Source organism: Barbus barbus (genome assembly GCF_936440315.1).
Source record: "Barbus barbus genome assembly, chromosome: 27".
In the NCBI taxonomy this organism is placed as follows: Eukaryota; Metazoa; Chordata; class Actinopteri; order Cypriniformes; family Cyprinidae; genus Barbus; species Barbus barbus.
In genome coordinates this window covers 10,811,147-10,836,471 of record NC_136755.1, presented here as the reverse complement: position 1 = coordinate 10,836,471, position 25,325 = coordinate 10,811,147, and the positions used below count along the sequence as shown (strand labels likewise).

At 38.0% G+C, this 25,325-nt stretch overlaps 1 protein-coding gene across 4 annotated transcripts in view; it reads left to right on the top strand.

The window, feature by feature from the left end:
* The window catches only part of LOC306847381 (rho family-interacting cell polarization regulator 2-like), a 52,841-nt gene extending 29,000 nt beyond the window's left edge, over window positions 1-23,841 (top strand). For 2 of the 4 annotated variants that reach the window (XM_079381303.1, XM_079381305.1), the window contains exons 7-22: window positions 7,792-7,941; window positions 9,210-9,273; window positions 9,369-9,412; window positions 9,784-9,909; window positions 10,182-10,330; window positions 10,569-10,698; window positions 13,009-13,647; window positions 15,889-16,061; window positions 16,184-16,349; window positions 16,518-16,650; window positions 17,203-17,358; window positions 17,452-17,625; window positions 17,719-17,921; window positions 19,767-19,844; window positions 19,959-20,049; window positions 21,707-23,841. In XM_079381303.1, the coding sequence (XP_079237429.1) occupies window positions 7,792-7,941; window positions 9,210-9,273; window positions 9,369-9,412; window positions 9,784-9,909; window positions 10,182-10,330; window positions 10,569-10,698; window positions 13,009-13,647; window positions 15,889-16,061; window positions 16,184-16,349; window positions 16,518-16,650; window positions 17,203-17,358; window positions 17,452-17,625; window positions 17,719-17,921; window positions 19,767-19,844; window positions 19,959-20,049; window positions 21,707-21,807 (2,577 nt within the window). In that variant the 3' untranslated portion in view covers window positions 21,808-23,841. Of the gene's footprint in view, window positions 1-7,791; window positions 7,942-9,209; window positions 9,274-9,368; window positions 9,413-9,783; window positions 9,910-10,181; window positions 10,331-10,568; window positions 10,699-13,005; window positions 13,648-15,888; window positions 16,062-16,183; window positions 16,350-16,517; window positions 16,651-17,202; window positions 17,359-17,451; window positions 17,626-17,718; window positions 17,922-19,766; window positions 19,845-19,958; window positions 20,050-21,706 lie in introns of all 4 variants that reach the window. The other 2 variants (XM_079381302.1, XM_079381304.1) reach the window with 1 other exon arrangement.
* Window positions 23,842-25,325: the final 1,484 nt, after the last annotated feature.

Below are 25,325 nucleotides of genomic sequence, written 5' to 3'. Positions count from 1 at the left end.
AAGAAAATCCCAAATGAGATCTCTTTAATATCTCAACTATTTCTCCCAGGCAGAATAAATATAGAGTAAATGAACAAGTCTCCTACTTCTCATAATTTTCTCCTGAGGAAAAAGACCCTAGTAATTTCATAAGTGTCTTCTCTGAAGCTTCAGAAGAGATCGCAACGCCAAAATTTTTTCATCTCAAATAGAGATGTCTCAAACAGATGTAGAAATAACAACAGAATAGCCCATTATTAAAAGGTACATATTAAAGAGCTGTAATTCCTTAACCTTTCCTCCAATTTTGATGAAAATACCACTTTAAGCCCATATTTCATTATATAACTGTAACTTGAAGGTTTTGGTCAGCAGATAAAATAATAAAAATTGTGTCTGTGTCCAAATATATATGGACCTGACTGTATATGTATACACAGTAAATATATATATATATATATATATATATATATATATATATATATATATATATATATATATATATATATATATTAAACCATTTTCTACTATTAAAATGATGAAAAAGTGGTTTAAATAAATGATTCAATGACTCATAAATAGCCTATTTCACTTGTTTCATTCCTGGATGAATCAGCATTTTTGAACGAATCTCTTGAATGAATGATTCAATGACAAATACATTTTTTAACAGTAACTTGCCACAAAGTAATCGACACAAACATTATTTGAAGCTCCAATTACTTTCAAAAGTTGATCTGCTCTACTTTAAATCGCCATCATAATATTTAAATCTGAACTATAAACTTTTATCCTAGTACTTCTGTGATTATATGAATGACTGTAAGACAGAAATAATACTGTGTAGTTGTAAGGCTGTTTGTGAAGCTGTTTCTTACCTAAACAATGTCACTGTCTGCTCTCTGTGTCAGTGGCAGCGTGAACACACTATTAAATTTTAAAAAGATTCTCAATTTATCCAGAATCCTGCAGCTCTGCTAGAAATATGCAAAGAACTTCTAGTTATATTAAAAATGCATGTTAAAGAATTGTACTACCTTATTACTGTTTTTGCTACTTTATTACTGAGCATTGTGAATGCAGATTATATAAGTTTACATTAGCTGGATCTTAGTTCTGTAAAAAAGTGAGTCGATTAAGACAAGTTATATTATTAGTATTCATCCAGTTTTTCATTGAAAACACGACATGATAGTATTATGTATTAATGGCGGCATAACATGATGACACTTGATGAACTGGTGAAGGAGGAGGATTTGTTCCAGGAGCAGGGCTTTGCTGCCTGTAGAGGCGGTGCATTAAAGGGGATGAATTCAGATGCCCAACTTCTTAGAGAGGGATTAAACATGTTGACAGTCAACAATTACTGTTAGTCTGTTAGCATGCTTGAGCACAGCACCTTCTCTAAGAAGTTAATTCCTAATAGGTTGAGTCCTTTATTCCTTCCCCTTTAAAGCAGCCAATGGCTCTGACAATTTTATTTTGGTTCCATAGCCTCTGTTGAAAGACATCAGCAGAATAATATCCAGCACATTGATCTGTGAGAGCTGTGGGTAAAGAGGCCAGAGATGTCTATAATTATACCATTATTTTATGTGTCTCTCACAGAAAGGACACTGATAGCCTCAAACTCTCAGCAGGGGTTTGTGCTTTTAAAAATCAACTTTATCACAACCATAGTTGTCCCGCTTGCCCATAGGAAGTCAGGCAACACCAAGAGGAGGTTTCAAAAGGCTTGCAGTTTATGATCTGGCTATGGACCCCAAATATGTTTGATGTGGGTGAATTATTGTAGGTTTAATCTCTGTTTAATCTGGCATCCCCCCTGAGTAGGGGTCTAATTCCTCTGATCACAGCAGATACATGCCTGTAACTTAAGAGGATTTTTCCACTTCGTCCATTTAAAATATCCTCATTGTACAGTGATACATATTAATATGCCATGCATGTGTGCACTCTTGGTCAAGTTCCTTCTGTTGTTTTTGCGGTGTGTGTGGACCAGCTGTGTATTCTTGGCTTGTTATTTGACTCAGTAGGCCTAATCCGAAACGGCACACTTGTGATGGACAGAGGGCTTTCAAACAGCTGCTCACACGCATGCATGGCTGGGTTGAGTCACACCTTGGACCTCTGCTGTCAACCAAAAAGAAGTCGTGTAGATCAAGTAGATCAAAAGCTTTCCCAGCGGGAATGACTGTTTGCAGAAATGCATTTCTGAGTGTGTGTCACTCGGTTTGCCCCAGATGCATCATTTTCAACACCAACACACTCCTACACACCACACCACTAATACACTAACACATTTATATTCTATTAAACATTTTCCAAAATGCTTGTCCTATGTACCCTTGTGAAAAAGAAGCACACTTTAGCATACTTTTAAAAAGAGTACTTATGGAAATAATGTACTTTATAAGAATAATCTGAATGTGAATTTAGTGTAATGTTTTCAGACACTTAATTGCATGTTAATTCCAATCAAATAAAAATGTATGAACTTTACAGTGCTTTTTTGACACTTATTTAGGACTTAATTACATCTATATATGTAATTTTATATAGTTATTCCTATGTAACTATGGTTAAAGTTTACTGTTGAATGAACTCACAAGCACTTATCATAAACTAAAATATAGTTGAAGATATTTGTAATGAAAAGAACTTCAAGAACACTTAAATGGATATTAGAATTAGTAAGAATTTTATATATACAAGTATTTTATATATTATATATAAGGGTAGGGCTGTGGTATATTTTACATTTTTATTAAATATATATACTCACACGTATAAGAAAAATATATTAGAACCCTTTAATTATTACTACTTTTTATTTGATGACTACACGTGATATTTTTATGTAATATTATATTTTATACTTTAGACATTATATTTGAACTTTTCTTGAAAACAGTATACAAGTTTTTAAAAACCATACAAAACCAGCATGAATGCAAAGAGATCATTTCTAAGAACTTAGAATCTTTTAAAAATCAGCCTTTTCTTTGTTGTGGACACTCTTATTTGTCACTGACCTATCTATATCATGAAATTCATACATTTTTTAAGTGTGGCGCAAGTGTCCAAACACTTTTTAAGGCCACTGTATTTTAAGGACTGTTCAGATTTGTGTTCAGAGGAAATGGTCATGCTGCGGCAGTCACTGCAGGCCTGTCTGTTTGTGTCACCATGGGCGCTGCCTGTGAGAACAAATGCTGTGGGCACAGCAAATGAGATAGAAAGCGGTCATTTTAATGGACATGAATATTTAAATGAAAATATCAGTCTGGCAGAGTATCAGCCCTCAGTGCTTTCTTTCTGCTGTGTCTGTATCAAACAAACACAAAGCTCTGCCAAACCCTCTGCTGACAGCCACTGCTAACCTGAGCGGCACACCATCCTGTTAGTCACGAGTCACTCCTGTTGAGACTCATTCCATGGATGCCTTTTGTAAATTTGAGAAGATGTTGAGAATTGGTCGGATGACATTGTGTAAGCTCTCAAATTTCAAATCAAATACTCGCACGTCTTCAAATATGCACTCACTGTGACAATAATGATTGGTTCTGGCTTATATGTTGTCACATGATTAATTGTGTTGAGGCATGATTGAATATGCGGAGGTGCTAATGAGATTTGAACAAAATGTTTTTAGTGAATTATGACTTAAAGGGATAGTACAAAGTTCTGTTGTCATTCCGAATCCATAAGGTTTACGTTTATCTTTGGAACAAAAAATTCAATTTTATCCCATTTCATGCTTCAAAAAGTTCACAAAACATACATAGAGCTCATTAAACATGGTAAACGGAAGCTCAGCCATATTTACAAGACGTTTCAGAAAGACCCTTATTGGTTCTTGTTCATCCATCATGTTTGATCTTACGTTTGCCCTGTTTGATGTTTGATTACATGTTCGTTGATTAATGCTTATGTAGGATATATGAATAAATAAATAATATATGTTTATAAATATGTGAATAAAAGTCTAAATTAAATCTGTTTTGGCTTTAAACTACTCAATTTAAAGGGATTAATTTATGTATTTGTGAAATGTCAAAGTTTTTATGGAGGGATAGAAATCTGTTGGGTTTCAATAAAAATGTATTAATTTGTGTTTTGGAGAATGGAGATGAATGAAAGTCTTATGGGTTTGGAATGACATTAGGGTAAGTAAATAATGACTTTGATGAATTATGAATTTTCATTTTTGGGTGAACTTTCCCTTTAAATTTTTGTCTTTTTCTCATAGAAAGCGATCATATGGCCTGAGAAAATGTTAAATCTAGAGAACTACCAGGGTGCTAAAAATGCTAAGATTGGAGCTTTGATTCTACCAAAATGTGTAATTGTGAAATGTGTTGTATGGACTATTTCATGGTACCTTATGGTGCTTTATGTTCTTGTCGGGGCTTCAGAGTCTCTGTTTGCTGAGTGTTTTCATTTATTGGAAAATTCCCTTAAATTGGACAGTAGTCTGATAGCTAGAGTTAAGAAAAACTGTATTTTTCCAAAGGCTTATTTATGGTCAAAATGCAGCTCATAGAAATTCACTCATCAGACCCCACCCGACAGCCAGAATGGGCTGGGGGCAGTTATGGTGATTCATTTCCCATGCTGCTTAGCTGCTATGGCAGATGAGAGGAGTCAGACAAGGGGTTTTATGGAGCCAAATAAACAGGCAGCTGTGTACCACATTAGAGTTGTGATTGGTGGCAGTATGCGTGTGTATGTGTGTGGTACTCTGTGCAGTTCTCCAGACTTGGGTGGGGTCTTTCCTCCCAGCATAATTAAACCCACAGGACCACCGTCCAGACACGCTACGCTACCCCCAAATGCCCACATCTAACTGTGTCTAATGTATGTCGTTTATCATACGCAACCCCCACACATCATAGCACACACATGCACATCCATCATACGCACAGTTAATATATCCCATCCACACACACTAATTGGGTTAGATTGTCCCGTTTCTCACCCTTTCCCCTTAATGGGAGATTTCAAAAAGCCCTGCATCAATATTCCATGTCCCTCCGCTGCATGTGTTTGAATATTTCCTTTTGATTTAGTATCTTGACATGTTTTGTTTTCTCCTATAAGAGGAGAATCTGTACGTTATGAATTAAATCTTCATACAGACTTCCTCGCAGAGCGACGCTCAGTAGGGCACATCCTTGGCATCACAGCAGGGTTTCCTTCAAGATTTTGTATTTCCAGTGGGGGGCAACCCCCTCAAACCCGAAAACATCTTACTAAACATTAACAATTCTATTTTATAATTGCTTTTGATTAAAAAAAACATTATAACAAAACTCTGAAACTCCATTCTGCTACACTATTAAGTTGGTATACTGGGTATAAACTGATTTAAGGTTCAATAACTTTACTTAAATGTACCTATTTTGCTCTTTGTAACTGTTCTCTGTTTGTGTTGAGTCAGACGATAATAATGTGTCATTTAGTGAGTGAGCGAGTCATCCGAGTCAGTGAGTCATCACAGCCGATTCAGTGAGATGTCAGATTGATGATTAAAACTGATTTGTCAGGTGAGCAATTTCTTAGCAGATTGGATGGCGCATTGCAATAGTTTTTTTCTCACTTTTGTGGCCAGCGGTTTAGACATTAATGGCTGTGTGTTGAGTTATTTTGAGGGGACAGCTAATTTACATACAGTATATATATATATATATATATATATATATATATATACAGTGCCCTCCAAACGTATTGGAACAGTAAAGACAAAATTGCTCTGTTGGCTGTGGAGTCAAGACATTTATAAATATAATTAAAAGATGAATATGAGGCAAAACTACAGAATGTTACATTTTATTATTGGGTGATTCAACACATATGTTTTACCAGCTGAGAAGTTCAGCACTTTTAGAGTTTCATCCCTCTATCTGATGTGAGCAGAAGTATTGGAACAGTTGCCTCACAGGTCTTTCTAAGTGATCAGCTGTGTCCTGTTGCATTCATTCTTCAGATATTAAAAGCAGGGAATGTGTCGTATCAGTTATATCCATTACTTCTGCATTCTGAATCTTGCATTCGATGATGATACACAAACCAGGATGAAGATGAGGGAGCTGACTTTGAGAGAAAAGCAAGCAATTTGGATGCTAAAAGAAAAGGAGGAAGTCAGTTAGAGCTCTAGCAAAAACAAAGGGCATGGAGAAATCAAGAGTTTGGAAACCACCAGCGACACCAGCAACCAACAACGACCTGATCGGCTGAGAAAACAACAGTAGTTGATTACAGACAAATCATAAAAGCTGTGAAAATGAATCCTAAAAGACGTGTCTGTAAAATCACCAACTTCCAGAAAGCTGGGGTGATGCTCTGACAATCTGCTGTCCTCAGGAGACTTTGACACAGAATTACAGATGCTACACAGCAAGATGCAAACCTCTGACCAGCACCAAAAATAGAAAGGCAAGATTAGAGTTTGCAAAAAAGCACAAAGGTGAGCCAGAAGAGTTTGGGAAGTGTGTTTATGGACCGATGAGACAAAGATGAACCTTTATCTAAGTGAAGTGAAGTGACATACTGCCAAGTATGGTGACCCATACTCGGAATTCGTGCTCTGCATTTAACCCATCCAACGTGCACACACACAGCAGTGAACACACACACACCGTGAACACACACCTGGAGCATTTATACAGTCATTTATACTTCCCGTCGTGGCCTAATGGGGAAAGTGATGGGAAAGCACAAATGTGGAGAAAAAAAAGGGAACTGCAAAGATCCCAAGCATACAGCATCACAGGAATAAATTACATTTTAAAATACATTGAAATAGAAAGCAATTATTTTAATATGTAATCATATTTCACAATATAATTGTATTTAATGTACATTTGATCAAATTAATGCAGCCTTGGTAAGCAGAAGAGTTCTTTCAGGAACATTATAAAGGCTTCTTTCTGTTTTGTTTTATAAATAAACTGCAGTTAAAGAGTTTCCCATTGACTCACAAACAGACGCTCCACTAAGAACAATCAGTTTAAGTCAGGTCGAAAGGAAACCGTTTTAATGTCAAGCTGAATAAATGCTTAAACAGCTTTTTAAAAAAAAAACATTAATGGCATACCGACACGTTAACATTCCTAATAAATGTATAATTTTGCTGTGGAACTGCAGATTCAGCAGCGGTGCAGGAAACACTTCATCACAGGAAATCACTGCTGGATCTCGTTTAGCTACAGTGTCCATCCCTCTTCTTGCTGACTCTATTTCCTCTCCCCCATCATTCTCTGTTGTTGCTGGCCCTTTCGGCTCACTTGTTTCTGTCAGTCGTGGTCCATCTCCGCATCCTCATTTTGCCCCTCTTGCTATCTCTCCATCCCCCTCAATCACTCTCTCTTCGGCGCTGGTAGGATTAGCATAGCTAATTTGAGCCGGCCAGTGTTCACTGAGTTGTGAATGTGCTAAATGTGCATTTCCATGATAAAGGACGTGGCTCTGAGCTGCTCGTCTGTCACAGAAGTATGGCATTACTATTGTCCCCAGGGCTGTTGAGTCGCATCATTTTGTGTTTGCTTTTGAAGTGTTCAAATTCATTTTCAGTGCTTGGTACAGTACGCCGCTCCATTGTGCTGACAGAACGTTACAGTAGATGGTAAAAGCCACGTTTCTCTGCTGAATGGGGACCCTCAGGGCTCTGTAATGATGTATGGTAGTACTTTAGACATCAAAGCTAGCGTTTATGCAATCTTTAGTGAGCGCTAGCATGCGTGAGCGTGTGCATTGCTGCTTTTGTGTAATGTAAGTCTGTGCGCCAATGCTGTGTGTGTGTTTTTACAGGTTGATGAGCTGTACGAGGGCTTTTGTATTCAGAGAAGGTTGCGTGATGGCGCCAGTAAGATGAAACAGGCTTTCACTGCGTCACCCTCCACTAAAGGCACACGTGAGAGCCTGGTGGAGGTCAACCGCAGATACAAAGAGTATACAGAGGTACATTATTAATGTTTGCTTGTCTGACCAGTTGCCCATTTTTTTATCGCTTTGTTCACACTGCAGCAGAGTACATGCTTTAAATCAACTAGAGTGTGAATTGTCTGAATGACTAATCGACTAATTGGTCTGTGTAATTAGGCTGGTTTCAGGTTCATCTGTATCTGAGAGTGCATTTACATAAGACATACAGGTCTCAAGATGAGCTTTTAAAGGTTTAACTATTTTCGACACCGCGTCTTAGTAATGCCAGATATAATGCAACAGTTAAAAATTTCTGAGTATGTATGAGATGTGTATATTATTATTTTTTTTTTTTAAGAATTTAATACTTTTATTCAGCAAGTATGCATTGATTTGATCAAAAGTGACAGTAAAGACATGCGTAGTGATGCAAAATATTTATATTTTAAACAAATGCTTTTCTTTTAGAACTTTTTATTCATCAAAGAGTCTTGGAAAAAATGTCACTTTCCACAAAAATATAAAACAGCACTCTCTTTCAGCATTAATAATAAGAAGAAATGACATTCAGCTTTGCCATCATAGGAATAAATTGTATTTTAAAATATATGAATACAATTAAATTATAATATTTCACAGTTTTGTTCTTTTTATTTGATCAAATGAATGCAGGCTTAGTGAGAATCAAAGACTTCTTTCCAAACCAAACAGTAAAAACAGCAAACAGTAGTGTATGTGAAATATTTCTTGGAATAAATAACTAAAATATGAGGAACAAAATCACAATTTGTCTTCAAGCATTTGCTACAGTTATATTTAATATAATTAGAATTATACATAGCATATGCAAACAAACTGCCTACCATAATTGCATTATATAATAATAAATATATAATATATACTTTTAATTTATTTAATAACAATAATGCAGATTACTGTTATTAAACCGTAATCTGTTATACAGATTACTATAGTTTGGTCACACTTTATATTAAGATCCAATTCTTGCTGTTAACAAACTGACTTTTGCCTCAATAATCTTTGCTGTTTATTAGTAGTTAGTAAGGTAGATGTTAAGGTTAGGTATTGGGTGGGATTAAGGATGAAGAATATGGTCATGCAGAATATATGCTTTATAAATACTAATAAACAGCTGTTAATAATAGGCATGCTAATCAGCAACTACTAGTTAATAGTGAGAATTGGTCCCTATACTGAAGTATTACCAGTAAGAAATGTTTATGGCCAATCAAATATCTCATTTCACCTGTCTTTCATATTACCATGTCTTCCTGTCTCCTCAGAACATGAGCACTTTTGAGGTCGAGCTGGAGAACCTGTTGGGGGAGTTTCATATCAAAATGAAAGGTACAGGATTTTTGCATAAAAATGTGAAAACCTCTATTAAAATATTTGTTGTATTTCAATAACAAACTTTTCAACTCCTTTGCTCCCTGTCTCAGGATTGGCTGGTTTTGCCAGGCTTTGTCCCGGCGATCAGTATGAGGTGAGTTGTTTGGAAAACCAAAAAACGGAAACTCTTTCGGAACATAACTGAGTTTCGTGCATTCTTTTTTTCTGTAATAAAGCCAGATGCGTCTGTCTTCTGTCAAATTACTAAACGCTTGTAGTAATTGCCTGCTGTTCTGCCAAGTACATCCAGTTCATTCGTAATCACAGCTCTCCTAGCAACGTTTTCTCTTCTGATCCACAAGTACATACACCCACCAAACCCAATTAGATTTTGCAAGGCTGTATAAAACTAAACACTGAAAACTCCCATTGATTTACTGCTCTATTAACAATTATGTGAACTTGTTTTGGCAGCGTTTTCCTAATTCTGACATTTTTAGTTCTTTTTGCCTCTCTTTCTGGCAGATTTTCATGAGATACGGCCGACAGCGGTGGAAACTGAAGGGGAAGATCGAAACGAACTCCAAGCAGAGTTGGGATGGAGAGGAGATGATCTTCATGCCCCTCATTACAGACCTCATCAACATCAAGGTGGGCTCCAGGCCACACAGTCATCCATGAAACAATGTGGTTAATTCTGACAGTGGGTTGTAACCACCAAAGACTTTCAAAAAGACACGTCCCCTCAATATTGATCAACATTGATTCCTCAAATGTTACATGTCGTCCCCTTAATCTTGAATATTTGATAGATCCTTGATGAATGCAAGAAAAACCTATTCCTATAAGGAAAGCTATGCATTTATCTTGAATGAAACATTTCTGAATTGACAATTCTCAATTCATTATCTTTATTCTACTAGGTGACAGAGTTAAAGGGCTTGGCCACTCACATCTTAGTGGGTAGTGTGATCTGTGAAACCAAGGACCTGTTCACCGCTATGCCTCAGGTGGTAGCAGTAGACGTCAACGACCTGGGAACCATTAAACTTAACCTGGAGGTCGCCTGGTTGTAAGTGAAGTTATCTAATAAAACAAGATAAGAAGTGTGGGGTTTCAGCCACATTAAATGTAAGTGATGATATACACTGCCCTCCTCAGGACAGTCATGGAAGTCACACGGAATTACTTCTGCCTAACAGTTAATACATAATGTTTTATGCTATATGCTATGATTTGTGTTTTCTTTCATTAAATACTTTAGTATGATATTAGATTTACATGAATGCATGTCTGTCTTGTTTTTACAGTCCGTTTGACGTGGAGGATCTGACACTGTCCTCAGGAAACGTGAGTAAAGCCACTGCCCTTCAGAGACGAGTTTCAGTGTACAGCCAAGGCACACCCGAGACGCCCACTTTCCAGGACACGTCTTTCTTTGTGAGTGCAATTCTGAAAAATCCTCTCGGTTCTGTTTAAAAGTCTGAATCATTGCACACTTAAATCCTGCCCTTGTGAAAAAGTACATTTAAACATACTTCTAAAATGAGTACAGAAATAAAAGAATATAGTTAAGTGTGCACTTAACTGTTTGTTGTTTAAAATTAAATGAAAATGTATTATAGTCTAAATTTATATTAAATGCAACTTTTTATGAAATTTCATGATTACCTATATTGTCTTTGAACATGTCATCTTTAAAGTGTACTGTTACTGACAAGCAGTTATGGTAAATTATAATATACTTTGTCATTTTTATAGAGTCTTTTATGTATTTAAATATATTTCTCATGACACATTTGTAATGATACATTTGCTATTTAGAACATTGTAAATATATTAACTTTATATGTAATATCAAAACACTAAAAATATAATCAAGTACTTTACATGTGCTGCCATTACAAAATATTATTAAAACATAATGATTTAAATTTTAAAATGTACTTTTAAAGTAAAACATTTTACTTAAGATTGCACTTTTTAAAAGAAGTACATAAGAAATACATTAATGAAAGTGTAAATTCTCTTTATGTAGACTTAAGTGGCCTTTTATTTCATTGATATTTTATTATCTGCAATTACAGTTAATAGTATAATATTTGAAGTGCACATTCAATGCAGTTGAGCACACTTCTTTTTCACAAGGGTGTACATACAGTATGATACAGGATATTGAGGTTTTCAAATCAGGTGTTAGATCACACTGTCATATTTCCCATCTTAACAGCTGAGTATTAAACTAAATCTAATACTACTGAGTCTGGCTAGCTGTTCTGGGTTCAGTGTTTATTATTTTGTGTGCGTTATTGAATATGAAAGCACTTGCATCTTTTGTGTGAAGGTTCGTGTTTAGTCTGTGCTGCTGTCTAATGAATTGTATTTACCCTGTGGCATCATATGCATCGTGGTTGTTGTTTTTACGTGTGTGTGTCGATGGCAAAGAAGTGGCATCCTCGGCGGTGGGAGGGCCAGCGTCGCTCATTCTTGCACACGCTCCGAGAGACACTCTTAGAGAAACTCAGAAGCAGTCGCTCTTTTGGCGATCTGGCTGCGCTGAGACCTCGCTCAAGGTCCAGTCTGGAGGTCTACGTGAGTCAGGTCACTATGTGCCCTGCCCTTCTGAGTGAACATCTTGCGTGTGGCTCTTTTCTTTGCTTGCGTTTTCTGATTTTTCATGCCTAGTTTATTTTAAATAAAGGTTGTAGTTTTCACAATTGCTTTCCAGTTTTGTGTGTAGTATGTATCTCATAGTCAATGAACAGACTGTGGGATGTCCCACCCCAACTTTCTGGAAAGAACATTTGGATATGTTAAACCAGGGTTTCCCAAAAGAGGAACTGCTGGGGGTTCCTGAGTTGATGAAAAGCTGTTTTACTTCATTTCAAAATAAACACAATTTAAAAAAAAAAAAAAAAACACTAAAAAAGGTTAAATATTTTATTACGGAATATATATATATATATATATATATATATATATATATATATATTTATTTATATATATTTATTTATTTATTTATTATTATAGAATATAACATTCAAAAGTTTTTGCAAGAAGTCTCTTATGCTCATCAAGACTACATTTGATCAAAAATACAGAAAAAACTGTAATATTGTGAAATATTATTATAATTTAGAACTGTTTTCTATTTGAATATATTTTGATTTTATATTTTTTTTTCAGCATCATTACTCCAGTTTTCAGTGTCACACGATCCTTCAGAAATCATTCTAATATACTGATTTGCTGCTCCAGAAACAGTAAAGGAGTTCAAGTAGTAGTTAAAACAGTAGTTCTGGTTTGTATCAGGGTTCTCTGATGGATAGAAAGTTTAAAAGAACTGCATTTGTAACAACATCTTTACTGTCACATTTGATCGATTTAATGCATCCTTTCTATGAATTTCATTATAGAAAAAAAATAACTAAACATTTAAAAGGTGGTGTATTTAACAGAGAAATGAGAACATAAAATGTTGTTAAAAATATAGAAATATTAACTTAGAAGTCAGGTCAGTGTTTTAGGTCAAACAGTTTTGGCTGACAACATTTGGGAAGCCCTGTGTTAAAAACCATTTCATGGAATTCTTTAATTGTTTTGCTGCTCTTCAGTGTGCTTGACTTTTGGACAGAAAATATTGTTTTCATCTTTAGATCACTAAAACTACTGTAGGTAATAGTGCTGATAGGAATAAATGACATCAGGGAGCCATATTTACCCTATTTTCTTTCTCTTTCCATCAAGCAGTCCACTTTACCAGACGACGTCTTCGAGAACGGAGGCTGCGGTGTGGCTGAATGCAAGCGCCTGTCCTTCACCTTCTCTGACACGCCCACCTCAAGCCCCACCCCCATCCAGTCAAATCCTGAGATCACAGTCACGCCCCCTGTGAAGGACCCTCCCTCTGAACCAGCTCCAGCCTCTGAGGACCAGCCGGTTGAGGAGGAGTGTGTAGAGGAAGACTGCGCCAGTGTCAGCGTCAGCGATCCAGACCTGGATTGGGACCAGGCTGAGGTCGAGGGGCACGGCACAGGCTCGGCGGCCCACTCGCTGTGCTCCGAGAGTCAGCTGTCTGCGGTGGGACCCGAAGATGTGGTGTTCTTGGAGCCCAACATGCCTGATGAAGCCCTGGAGCTGAAGCCAGTGGAGCTGGATGGGGAGGAGGGCAGTCTGACCAGGCAGCTGGTGAGGAGGCTCACCTCCTCTGACATGCTGCCCGAGGCCAGCACTGTGAACTGGTCTGGAGAGAGCAGCAGGACCTTCCAGGAGAGCAGCCTGGAGGAGGCCATTCAGTCTCTGCTCCTGCGGCTGGAGAGCTTAGGCCAGCGCTGTGGGGAGCTGCAGGACTTGGAGCAGGAAGTCATGAGACTCGAAGACCTGCTTAAGGTGAATGATTTTTCTGTGATCTGTAATTAGAAGAGTTACTGTTGAAATTTTGATGCAGACCTGAGTTTGTTTGATCATGAAGCTTGGTTCATTTGATTAGCATGAACTTAAGCACCAAAGAACCATGGTTAGCAAGAAAAGGGCAGTCTAGGGTTCAGATAATCCACAGTTTTGTAAGATTTGAGGGTGGATTTAGTTTTGAGTCCACCTTGAGTCCAAATCCAAGACCAAATTTTTCATAGACGATACTCGATACCACGGGAAAAAATAACAATAATACTTAAACATTAACTCATTTTTTTAACATTATAAAAACACAACATTAGTGGCACTTGGCCTTCAGATAACCCCCCCCCCCCCATACTCTGAATGCAAGCATTTGTTTAAATTCACTGACATACTGGCAGGCCGAAAATATTTTTTAAAACCATTAACATAAACAACCATTATTTAAGCCACTAAAACCAGTAATATTAGACAATAGTGTTTATAAGGATAATCCGTGGATGGATACACAATGAATGAAAAAGATGTAAGAGTTCTGCATTCAAATACACACAATAAAGCAAAGGCCCCAGCAAAAGTAATTACCATGAATGTGCGGGGGAAATAGTAAGGATTCGCCATCTCCTTGTTAGACGCGCCTTTAGAGAGAAGTGCATCTTCACGGATAACGATTATATTAAATAGTTTTTGTTTTCGTTTTTATTTATTTTGTTTAGTAATTTAAAGCTTTCCATAAAAAAACCCTTCATTCAAAAACTGCATGTTGTGTTTACTTGTGTTATCTTTGATTAATATTTAAATTAGTTTGATGATCTGAAACATTAAAGTGTGACAAACATGCAAAAAAAAAAAATCAGGAATGGGGCGAACACTTTTTCACACCACTGTATATTTATCATGTCTGTGAGGCATGTATTCGCTGACTTTCGGTTCATTTTTGTGAAGCGCTCCTGTTCAAGATAAAAGCACGACGTTTTGTTGACATTGTTAGTGCACACAAATAAAAGTAGACCCTTTACAGTTCAGAATGATGTATTACTCTTACCTTTATGAGCAATAATTATGGCATAAGTTGTTTCCATTGAAAAAAAAATTGCAATTGATTGCGCTGGTGCCTCCATGTCCTGCGCTTCAGCTTCCACTCTCCGCACAAACTGGATGCAGCGCATATAACATTGTTATATGCTTGAACTGTTTTAGTATATCTATAGATTTTATTTAGGCAAGTCATGATGATTTGAGAAGGCTAAATTGATCAAGCATAAGCTATGATCAGCCTGCTGGTCTGTCGCTGGCCGCTTGGTCGTTACTTTAAGAAAGAAAAAACTTATTTAATTAACAAAAAATGCTCCAAACGTTTTTTCTAAATGAACTTAATAAAAAGCCGGAACGAAATATAAACACTTTTGGGCTCTAGTACATTTTGTCATTTTAGAATGTTAAGTTCTACTTCTGTAGATATTTTGGTGAAAGTAACTCAAAAGTAATACAGGAGTCATGTAACGCATTACAATTCTGAGACAGTAATATTGTAAGGTAAGGAATTACTTTTAAATAACAGTAACAAGTAATCTGTAATGTATTACAGTTTGGAAGTAACTTACACAACACTGCTTATAACCGAGAATGTGGCGACACATAGCCTACCTGGGGTTACGTCGCCTAAACGGTGCAGTGAAGTTTGAAAGGTTGCTCGTTCGGCTGTACACATACGCTGAGCCGCTTCAGACAGCGCACTAGTAGCGCTTCAACGGATGAAAACACACAATTATGTCAAAATATGTGTTTTGGCGAGTTACCTTGTAAACATTAAATGAGTACTGTTGTAAACTCAGAAGTGTATCTTCAGCAAAGTTCTATATTGAGAACGCTTTGCGTTGCGCTGCAGTCATCAAAAGCCTAACTAAGGCAGTGTTACATTGTAGTTTATATACATTTAGGGGGCAGTGCTTAGGAATGGAGACAAAGCACCTGGGTGACGACCTTAAACAAAGCATGCAAATGAAGTATTCAGGTATAGCAACCTGCCCCATTTAACCACTCCTAATCCAATCAGCGTAACTACCCAAAGACTGGGGCAGGGGCACCAAGAGCCAAATTTGTAATCCCACAATCCCCCCTTTGAGAGTTCTAATAAGATGTCCACGTGGCTACGGGGGTTAATAAAGGCCTCCTGAAGTGAAGCGATGCATTTGTGTAAGTCAGTCTTGAATGAAGGTTGTTGTTTCTCCTCAGTGTCGGGTAACTGCTCATAGGAGCCGTTCATCCAGCCTCAGTTTGACAGTGGAGAGCGCTCTGGAAAGTTTCGACTTCCTCAACACCTCTGACTTTGATGACGATGATACAGGAGATGATGCTGCCACCCTCTCACACGCTGTCTTCTTTGACATGGAGTCAGAGAGAATGGGGTGAGTTGGACATTAAACCCTTCAGTGATCAGGTTTCACTGAAGAACTCAACTGCATGGCCTCGGTAGTTGTGATTGTGTAGCGCCCTCTGGTGGTGACGATATGTCTTGCATGTTCAACAGGTCAGGCCAACATCCAGAAGCAAGAGGCCACCTGAGTGAAGCCCTCACAGAGGACACTGGTGTGGGGAACAGTGTGGCCGGCAGCCCGTTGCCTCTCACCACAGGAAACGAGAACCTTGACATGGCCATTGTTGTTCATCTACAATACTGCAGTCATCTAATTCAGGTTATTCGGTTTTTCCACCTTTACAGCTTCCAAAATAGTGTGATATTTATTTTTTTGTCTTTTACACCGAATATGGTCAGTCAACAGCACATTTACGGCATAAACAGATTGAACTGTGTTACTGTATTATTAATTTTATTTTATTTTTTATATAAAATGCAAATGCAGTTGTTGACCTCAGGAGGAAGCCAGTCGCTGCACAAGACATACCTGCACAAACTAACAACTCAAACACTTCTGTTGGAGGAGCTCAGTGAGAACAACTTTGACAGACCGGGCAGCTGCATTTTAGTGTCTGATGGTGAGTATATCTTAAATATTTTGTTGTGAAGTATTCATGTTTACTAGTCCTTCTGAAAAATTAGCTACCGTACATTTATTTTTGTTATGAACATTTATTTAATTTTTATTTTGGATGCGATTAATTGTTTGACATTATATATATATATATATATATATATATATATGTATATGTATATGTATATATGTATATATATATGTATGTATATGTGTGTGTGTGTGTGTTTACTATAGTAATGTTTTAATAAAAATACATTTAATAATAATTTAAAGTAAAATATTTGTTCAAAAATGTGATGTGTGATATTGCATAAACTAAGCTACCAAATGAAATTGTGAGGAACAAAATCACATGTTCTGAGGTTTTTTGTTAAACCGAGGAATTATAAGACAAGTGACAAAATGACCTGCAGTTATAATGTGAATGAAATACAGTTTCATGTCACCTAAGATATATTTATAACTGCTAAATTTCCTTGTTATTTTTTAAATTCTTGTTAGGTGTGGTGAAAAGTTGTGTTTGTGAAATAACCTCTCTTGGTTCCCTAAACAGTGTTGCCTGGGCTGGTGGAGCATCCGGCGCTGATGTCTCTGTGGTCTGACTGCAGTGGTGGTCTTTTTCATACTACACTGGACCGAGTGCTGAAGCACATGCATCTCAGCTTTGCCTTACCACTGCAACAGATTCTGCCTCACTCTCCTGACTCAGGTAGTGACAATAACAACAATATTAATCTGCAGGAGGAAACATCAGTGAATGTAACATCAGCGTTCATCTGCCTGTGTTTGCATGTGTGTCCAGTGATCAGGATGGTGGTGAATGAGATGATGGACAGGAGCGAGCTGGCCTCTTCCTTGTGCCCATCACTGTCCCCTCTGGCACAGGATGTCCTGACTGTGTTTCAGTTTCACCGCTACACTGTTGAACACGATGTCACGGACATGGAGCGACACCTGCTAGATTTAGCCAAAGAGGGTAAGACGCTTTATTGAATAATGAGTTTAAAGCTTTATATATTATTAGCACAGTTTTAGCATAGCGTAAAACTCTCTTTTGTGTTCAAACCAGTCATGCTTGAAGAAGCCCTGAGTTGTGGGGATACAGAACATTGCGTGAAGGAACTACAGGAAATGTCTGTCATGTGTCTCCAACCCCGCCATCAAACCCTGTGGGCTGTGGCTGGGCTGTTGATCTCTGATGAACCTGATGTGATGAAGGCCGCTACAGCCTTCCTCTCCTCTGCTGCCTCACACAAACCCTTCAGGTCAAAGGTCAGTCTTTTACCTGGCTTGTACAGCCCATGGTTGGCTATTGGTGGAGTTGGGTTGGTCTAAATCTAAATCCAGGTTTAAATCTACATAAGCTGACATTCAAGTTCAAGTTCAAGTTGAGCTTTGTATGTCCCCACATGTAGCGGAATGACAATAGTGGAAATGTCGTGCCTCGCAGGACCACGGTGCTACATAAATACAGACATACAACAATGAAGTAAAAAAAACACTATAAACCTATACACTGCTAACCTACTGACATATTTAACTATAAGTATACTATATATAAGTATTTACCCTATACAAAAAAGAAAAAAAAAGATAAATACAAACTATACGAATGCTTCACATAAATATTTACCCTATACAAAATAAAAAAATAAAAGATAAAAAATACAAACTATACGAATGCTTCACAAATACTGTACATGTGCAAAGAGAGACATTTCGAGTCAACCAGCTGGTTGGGGAACAGTGCAGGATGATTTGTAGTGCATGAGCATGTAAACATACATATATTGCTGAGTCTTTTGTGGGATTGTGTTCACGCAGCAGTGTGTGTAAAGTGTCTAGTGCACATAGAGGAGAGTGTGTTACTACAGGTGGTTTGTACAGGCCCACTCACCTGTGTGTAGCACACTTCGAATTGCACAAAAAAAGTTTCATACAGTTTTTTTTATTTGGTGTGGTAAGGTTTGGGGTGGGGGGTGGTCGGTGGTCCATGTTTCAGGAGGTAGGGGTTTGCATGGGGTTTCAGAGGGGGGCGGGGTGATTTGAGTTCAGGGCTCTCACAGCCTGGGGGAAAAAGCTGTTGAGCAGTCTGGTGGAGCAGGCTCTGATGCTCTGGTACCGTCTTCCTGATGGTAGGAGCTGGAAGAGACTGTGGGAGGGATGGGTGGAGTCCTTCACGATGCTGTTGGTTTGGCTGGAGCATCGTGTAAGGAAAATGTCCAGAATGGAGGAGAGAGGGGCACCGATGATCTTTGCAGCTGTGTTCACTGTCCGCTGGAGGGTCTTGCGGTCAGCAGCACTGCAGTTCCCGTACCAGACAGTGATGCAGCTGGTCAGCACACTCTCAATGGTGCCTCTGTAGAATGGGGTGAGGATGGGTGGAGGGAGACTTGCTCTTTTCAGCCGGCGGAGAAAGTGTAGGCACTGTTGTGCCTTTTTGGAGAGTGACATGGTGTTGGTTTTCCAGGTGAGATCCTCTGTGATGTGCACCCCCAGGAATTTAGTGCTGCTGACTCTCTCCACAGTCGAGCTGTCGATGGTCAGTGGGGGGTGGTCAACAGAGTTTCTTCTGAAGTCCATCACAACCTCCTTTGTCTTATCTACATTGAGGGACAGATTGTTAGTGCTACACCATTCAGCCAGCTGTGCCACTTCCTCTCTGTAGTGCGTTTCATCGTTGTTGCTGATGAGACCTACCACTGTTGTGTCATCAGCAAACTTGATGATGTGGTTGGAGCTGAACTTGGCAGTGCAGTCGTGGGTCAGCAGCGTGAAGAGCAGCGGGCTGAGCACACAGCCTTGTGGGGCACCTGTGCTCAGTGTGGTAGCGCTCGAGGTGTTGTGGCCGACACAGACTGACTGAGGTCTTCCTCAAGAGTTTGAGGTTAAGATTTTTTCTCATGCTTTTGAAAAAGGTCTTCAAGGCTGCATTTATTTGATCATACAGGAAGAACAGTAATACTGTGATTTTCTTTACAATTTAAAATAACTGTTTTCTATTTGAATATATTTTGAATTGTAATTTATTTTTTACAGCATTTTTTTATAATTTCTCCTGTCTTCACCAGGAGGTGATGAAGTAGCTAATCTTTTCTGTTTGTTTGTCTTCAACAGGCTGTTGATTGTTACACACAAGCCTTATCAGAAGTAGACAGATCAAGAGCTGCATGTGCCGCCTTGAGCTGCCTGCAGGTCAGTTCGCCTCTTTGATTGGATCACGTCACTTAAACTGAAGATTAAATCATATCTGTGATTGTTTACCAGACTTTTCGTTAAGCCTCTCTGTCTGTCTGGGGTTATTTTCAGGCTGTGGAGAGCATTGATGCTGTGGTGTTACTGTGTGACTCACCAGATGAAGATCTCCGCCAGATTGCCATAGAAACCCTCCTCACTTTCGGTAAAACATCCCGTCACACTAATGACACATCCTCTGCACTATTAGTCAGTTTATGCTCTTTCTGCAAATTAGTGTAAATCTGACTGAGACCCCATTCTAGACAGCATTTTATTAGACAAAAGTGTGTATACTATGAAGTCATCAATATTTTTGGTATGTTTTCCCAGAAGAGAAAGACTATGATTAACTTTTAGAAGAATGCTTTCCCCAAAATGAAAATCACCTCATGATTTACTGACCTTTAAGCCACTCTAGGTGTATATGACTTACAAGACGAATACAATCGGAGTTATTTAAAAAAATGTTGTGGCTCTTCCGAGCTTATAATGGCAGTAAATGGAGTTTAAGTTTTTGAAGTCCAATAAAATGCATAAATCCATCATAAAAAGTACTCCACATGACTCTGGGGTGTGAACAAAGGCTTGCTGAAGTGAATCAATGTTTTTGTAAGAAAATATACATATTTAAAACTTTATAAACTGTAATCTATAGCCTCCGCTGAGTGTCGTACGCGTGTTCACAAGAGAGTGGCGTCCAGCAGATGACGGAGGATGTAGACGTAGTGTAGAGGATATGCTAGTCTCACGAGAACCAAGTTTTGTTTACAGCAAAGGAAAACCAGTCTCCTCTTGGCTTAGATCGAACTCCTCTGACATTTTTCTTTACAAATCCTCGTTTTGTACTTCTAATTCGTGACAGGTGTTTTGATTTGTTCTCTCCTCTGCGCTTCCACTCTCATCTCTTCTCACTCCTTTCACTGCCATTATAAAGCATGGAAAAGTTTAATATAACTCCAAATTGTATTTGTCTGAAAGAAGGAAGTCATATACACCTAGGATGGCTTGAGGTTGTGTAAATCATTTTCATTTTTGGCTGAACTATCCCTTTAAAATGTCTTAAATTTTATTTTATCAAATGCAAGGTCGTAGCAATGAATAAATATATTGAATGGTATAACAAAAGTTGTACCTAACATTTAAAAGTTTTTACATTTGTGAATGGAAAAACAGGAATCGCAATACAACCTAATATGATTATTAACCTTGAAAAGGCTGTTGAGCAGTTTAAAATCAATGAACACTGCACATTTATTGAATTATTATGAATTATGACTGTTTACTTTTTGGTGTTTATATTGTAATATGTTGTAGACAGATGTGAGAGTGCTTATTTTATCTCCATCTTTTTGAACGAGCAGCTGGGAATAGAAAAGCAAAGACATTTCAAAATAAGAGTTTTCAAAGTATTTCAGACTAGTTTATAATTAAAAAAAGGAAGGAAAGACTAATAGCATAATTTAACACGTACATTACATACATTTCATTAATAATTGCACAATCTGTTAATTGCCTTTATTTAAACACACTATTGTATCAGCAAACTTTTATCATCAGTGTTGAAAACAGTTGTGCTGCTTAATATTTTGTGGAAACCATGAGTACACAATTTATTTTTAATTTTTTTCAGGATTCCTTTTTTTAGATTACTTTTGATCAGTTTAATGCATACTTACTGAATAATTTTGTAAAGAATTCTTACTGACCCCAAACTTAAAGTAAAAGACAATTTAATTTCAATGCTTGTGAACATCACCGGAAAACTTCAACTCCAGCCTTCCTGTTTCTTACAGAGCATGTGTGTGTGTTTCTGTTCTCAGGTGAAGACGGGCGGCTGGCATATGAGCAGTTGGACACAGTGCCGAGGGAGATTGTGCGGCTGGGGACTCGCCGCGGTAACGCTGTTACCACTTCATTTTAGAAAAACGACTCGTTATCCCTCCTGTGCCCCCGCACATTTCAGACGTGAAATACACACCACCTGCTAACAAGAGGAGAAGTGAAGCTTGGCCTTCGATTTAGGCCCATATCTTGAGACCTTCATCACAGAGTCTCCTTTTCTGCGGGATGTTTGCTACTCGTGTAACAGTGGTCATGAGCCATTGTGGCTGATCAAACAATAAGAGTGTCAATATTGGGAGTTAGTTATTTGCAGATTGCAGTTGCACTGTTGGAGGCGTGTAAATAGAAAGCAAATCCTATTTTAATTTTGTCCTGGATTTTTATTTTTTTTCTCTGTACGTGCCGGTCCGTTTCAGGGATTATAAGGGACTGTTTTAATGCTCCCTGCTTGAGTTTTTTTGACCTGGACAGAGTGAGATTTCTGTAACCTCTGAGAAAGGAAAGATTTTGTGTGCTGTTTGAACCCAGCCCGTCATATGGTGTACTGAAATAACCGGTGTGGGTGGTGGACTGCTGACTTATACATCGCTTGCTTGCCTTCACTGGTCAGAAGAAAATATTTCTATGGACGGAGCCTGTAGTGAACACTTGCATTAACACGGTACTAATGCCTGCATGGGATCTTACAACAAGCGCTGTTTGGAGCCCTTCAGAGTATATGAAAATGCACTTTTACACTATATTCAGTCCGAGAAGCGTGATGCATTACTGTGAATTTTTGGTTTGTACGTAAATGAAGACTGGAAGTATATTTTGCTCTGTGATCCGAACTCGCTTCTGTGCCTATTGTTACTGTACTACTGAGTCACGTGACTGTAATATCATTTGTTTTATTTATATTTTAATTTCTCTTCACTATAAATGGTAAGATGCTGATTTCACCCTCTTTTTGTTGTTGTTTTTTTAATAACTGAGAACAGATTGTTTTAACGATGTACTAAATATCTGTTCTCAATATGATTAGGTACAGTCAGGATTTGGTTTTGAGGGGCTGTTCACTATGAATTTTTTTTATATATATAATATATAGTTGGTATTTTACATATAGAAAGATGTTTTATTGATCAGTATCATCTTTTAACAGTGTATTCATGGAGTTATACAGTATTTGTGCTCAAGGGATCCTTTCCTAAACGTCTTTTCAGTATGCTAATGCTCCTGACCTGAGAAAACGCTCTTTGCCCAACCAAATGCTTGCCTCACTTTGTGACGTTTGCACACTCTGTGTTGATCTTTAAAGCTCTCAAATGTGAATTTACACTTATGGCAACAATTAAAACACAGTTTTGTAGATCACCCGACCTATTTTTGCTATACTTTCTATGACATTGAGAATTGTACGGGAGCAGGGGCTTAAATCTATCAAAAGAGCACATTTCGAGGAATGTACTGGGTACAGAAAGGTTACTCAAGTATATGCCTCACAAGCACAACTGTTTGGAAAGATTGTTTCTTAACATGTTATTTGGCATTTATCGCACAAACTCCTAAAGCCATAATGATACAGAAGTCAATATATTTAAGGCCGTTTTGTGGTTTCTATTTATCAGAATTATCTATAACAAATATTCAAAAATAATACGTTTGTTTATACTGTTTTCTGTATTCAGTCACAGAAATGAATTGTTTTCTTGCTTTGTTTGTCTAATGACCACCGTTACAGTATTTGACCCTGGGCATTGGTGATCACTCCTTTCTTTGCACAGAGATATCAAGAAGGTTGAATTAACATTTATTGCCTTGTATTCATCTCAGACAGAAGCTCAGTGAAATTCAACTGCATTTATTGTTCAAACCTCATTAAAATGTAAATTAATGTCCTTCTTGATAGGAAAGCTGTTATGGTTTTGTGAGCGTGTGACCGTATGTGTCCAGGGCTTGAGCGCACAGCTTACAATAGCTTTAGCTACTACTGTTTGAATGAAAGCAGATTTCACTAGATGTCACAATGCTAATGTTCCCTCACGGTTTCTTTTTTTTTTTCATTTTTGAGTTTACTGTATTTCCTCTGCTGAAAGTGGCAATAAAATTTATTTTTACATAATTATCAGATATGGCATTGTGCTGTTTTTTTTAATGCCTGTAGTGAATGGTAAATTCTAAACAATTTTTACTACATGTACAATACAAGAGGATCAAGAACTGCACAGACATTAGAACAGCTCTTGCTCATTACTGTATAACAAAATTTCAGTTTCAAAGTTTCATGATCCAGTCCATGCTGGGAACTAGAAATTCACAGTCCAGTTTCAGGTACATCTCAAAAAATTAGAATATCGTGAAAAAGTTCATGTTTTCTTGTACCTTATTTCAAAAATTTTAACTTTCATATATTTTAATTCATTACAAGTAAAACATTTCAAAAGTTTTTGTTTAAATTTTAATCAGAGCTTACAGCTTATGAAAGTCAAAAATCAGTATCTCAAAATATTAGAATATTTATATTTGAGTTTCAATTAATGACCGTCCCTACTGTATAAATTCCGGGTATCTCTTGTTCTTTGAAACCACAATAATGGAGAAGACTGCTGACTTGGCAATGATCCAGAAGATGAACATTGACGCCCTCCACAAAGAGGGTAAGTCACAGAGGGTCATTACTGAAAGGTGTGGCTGTTTACAGAGCGCTTTTTCAAAGCATATTTAATGCAAAGTTGACTGGAAGGAAGAATTTGGGTAGGAAAAGGTGCACAAGCAACAGGGATGACTGCAAGCTTGAGAATACTGTCAAGCAAAGCTGATTTAAACACTTGTGAGAGCTTCACAAGGTGTGGGCTGAAGCTGGAGTCAGTGCATCAAGAGTCGCCACGCTCAGACGTCTTCAGGAAGGGCTACCAAGCCACTTCTGGACCAGAGACAACATCAGAAGCGTCTTACCTGGGCTGTCGAGAAAAAGAACTGGACTGTTGCTCAGTGATCCAAAGTCCTCTTTTCAGATGAAAGTAAATTTTGCATTTCATTTGGAAATCAAGGTCCCAGAGTCTGGAGGAAGAGTGGAGAGGCACAGAATCCATGTTGCTTGAAGTCAAGTGTGAAGTTTCCACAGTCAGTGATGATTTGGGCTGCCATGTCATCTGCTGGTGTTGGTCCACAGTGTTTTCTGAAGTCCACAGTCAACGCAGCCGTCTACCGGGAAATTTTAGAGCACTTCATGCTTCCTTCTGCTGACAAGCTTTATGGAGATGCTGATTTCATTTTCCAGCAGGACTTGGCACCTGCCCACACTGCTAAAGGTACCAAAAGCTGGTTCAATGACCACGGTGTTACTGTGCTTGATTGGCCAGCAAACTCACCTGACCTGAACCCCATAGAGAATCTATGGGGTATTGTCAAGAGGAAGATGAGAGACACCAGACCCAACAATGCAGATGACCTGAAGGCCGCTATCAAAGCAACCTGGGCTTCCATACCACCTGAGCAGTGCCACGGGCTGATTGCCTCCATGCCACGCCGCATTCATGCAGTAATTCATGCAAAAGGAGGCCCAACCAAGTATTGAGTGCATAGAAATGAACATACTTTTCAGAAGCCTGACAT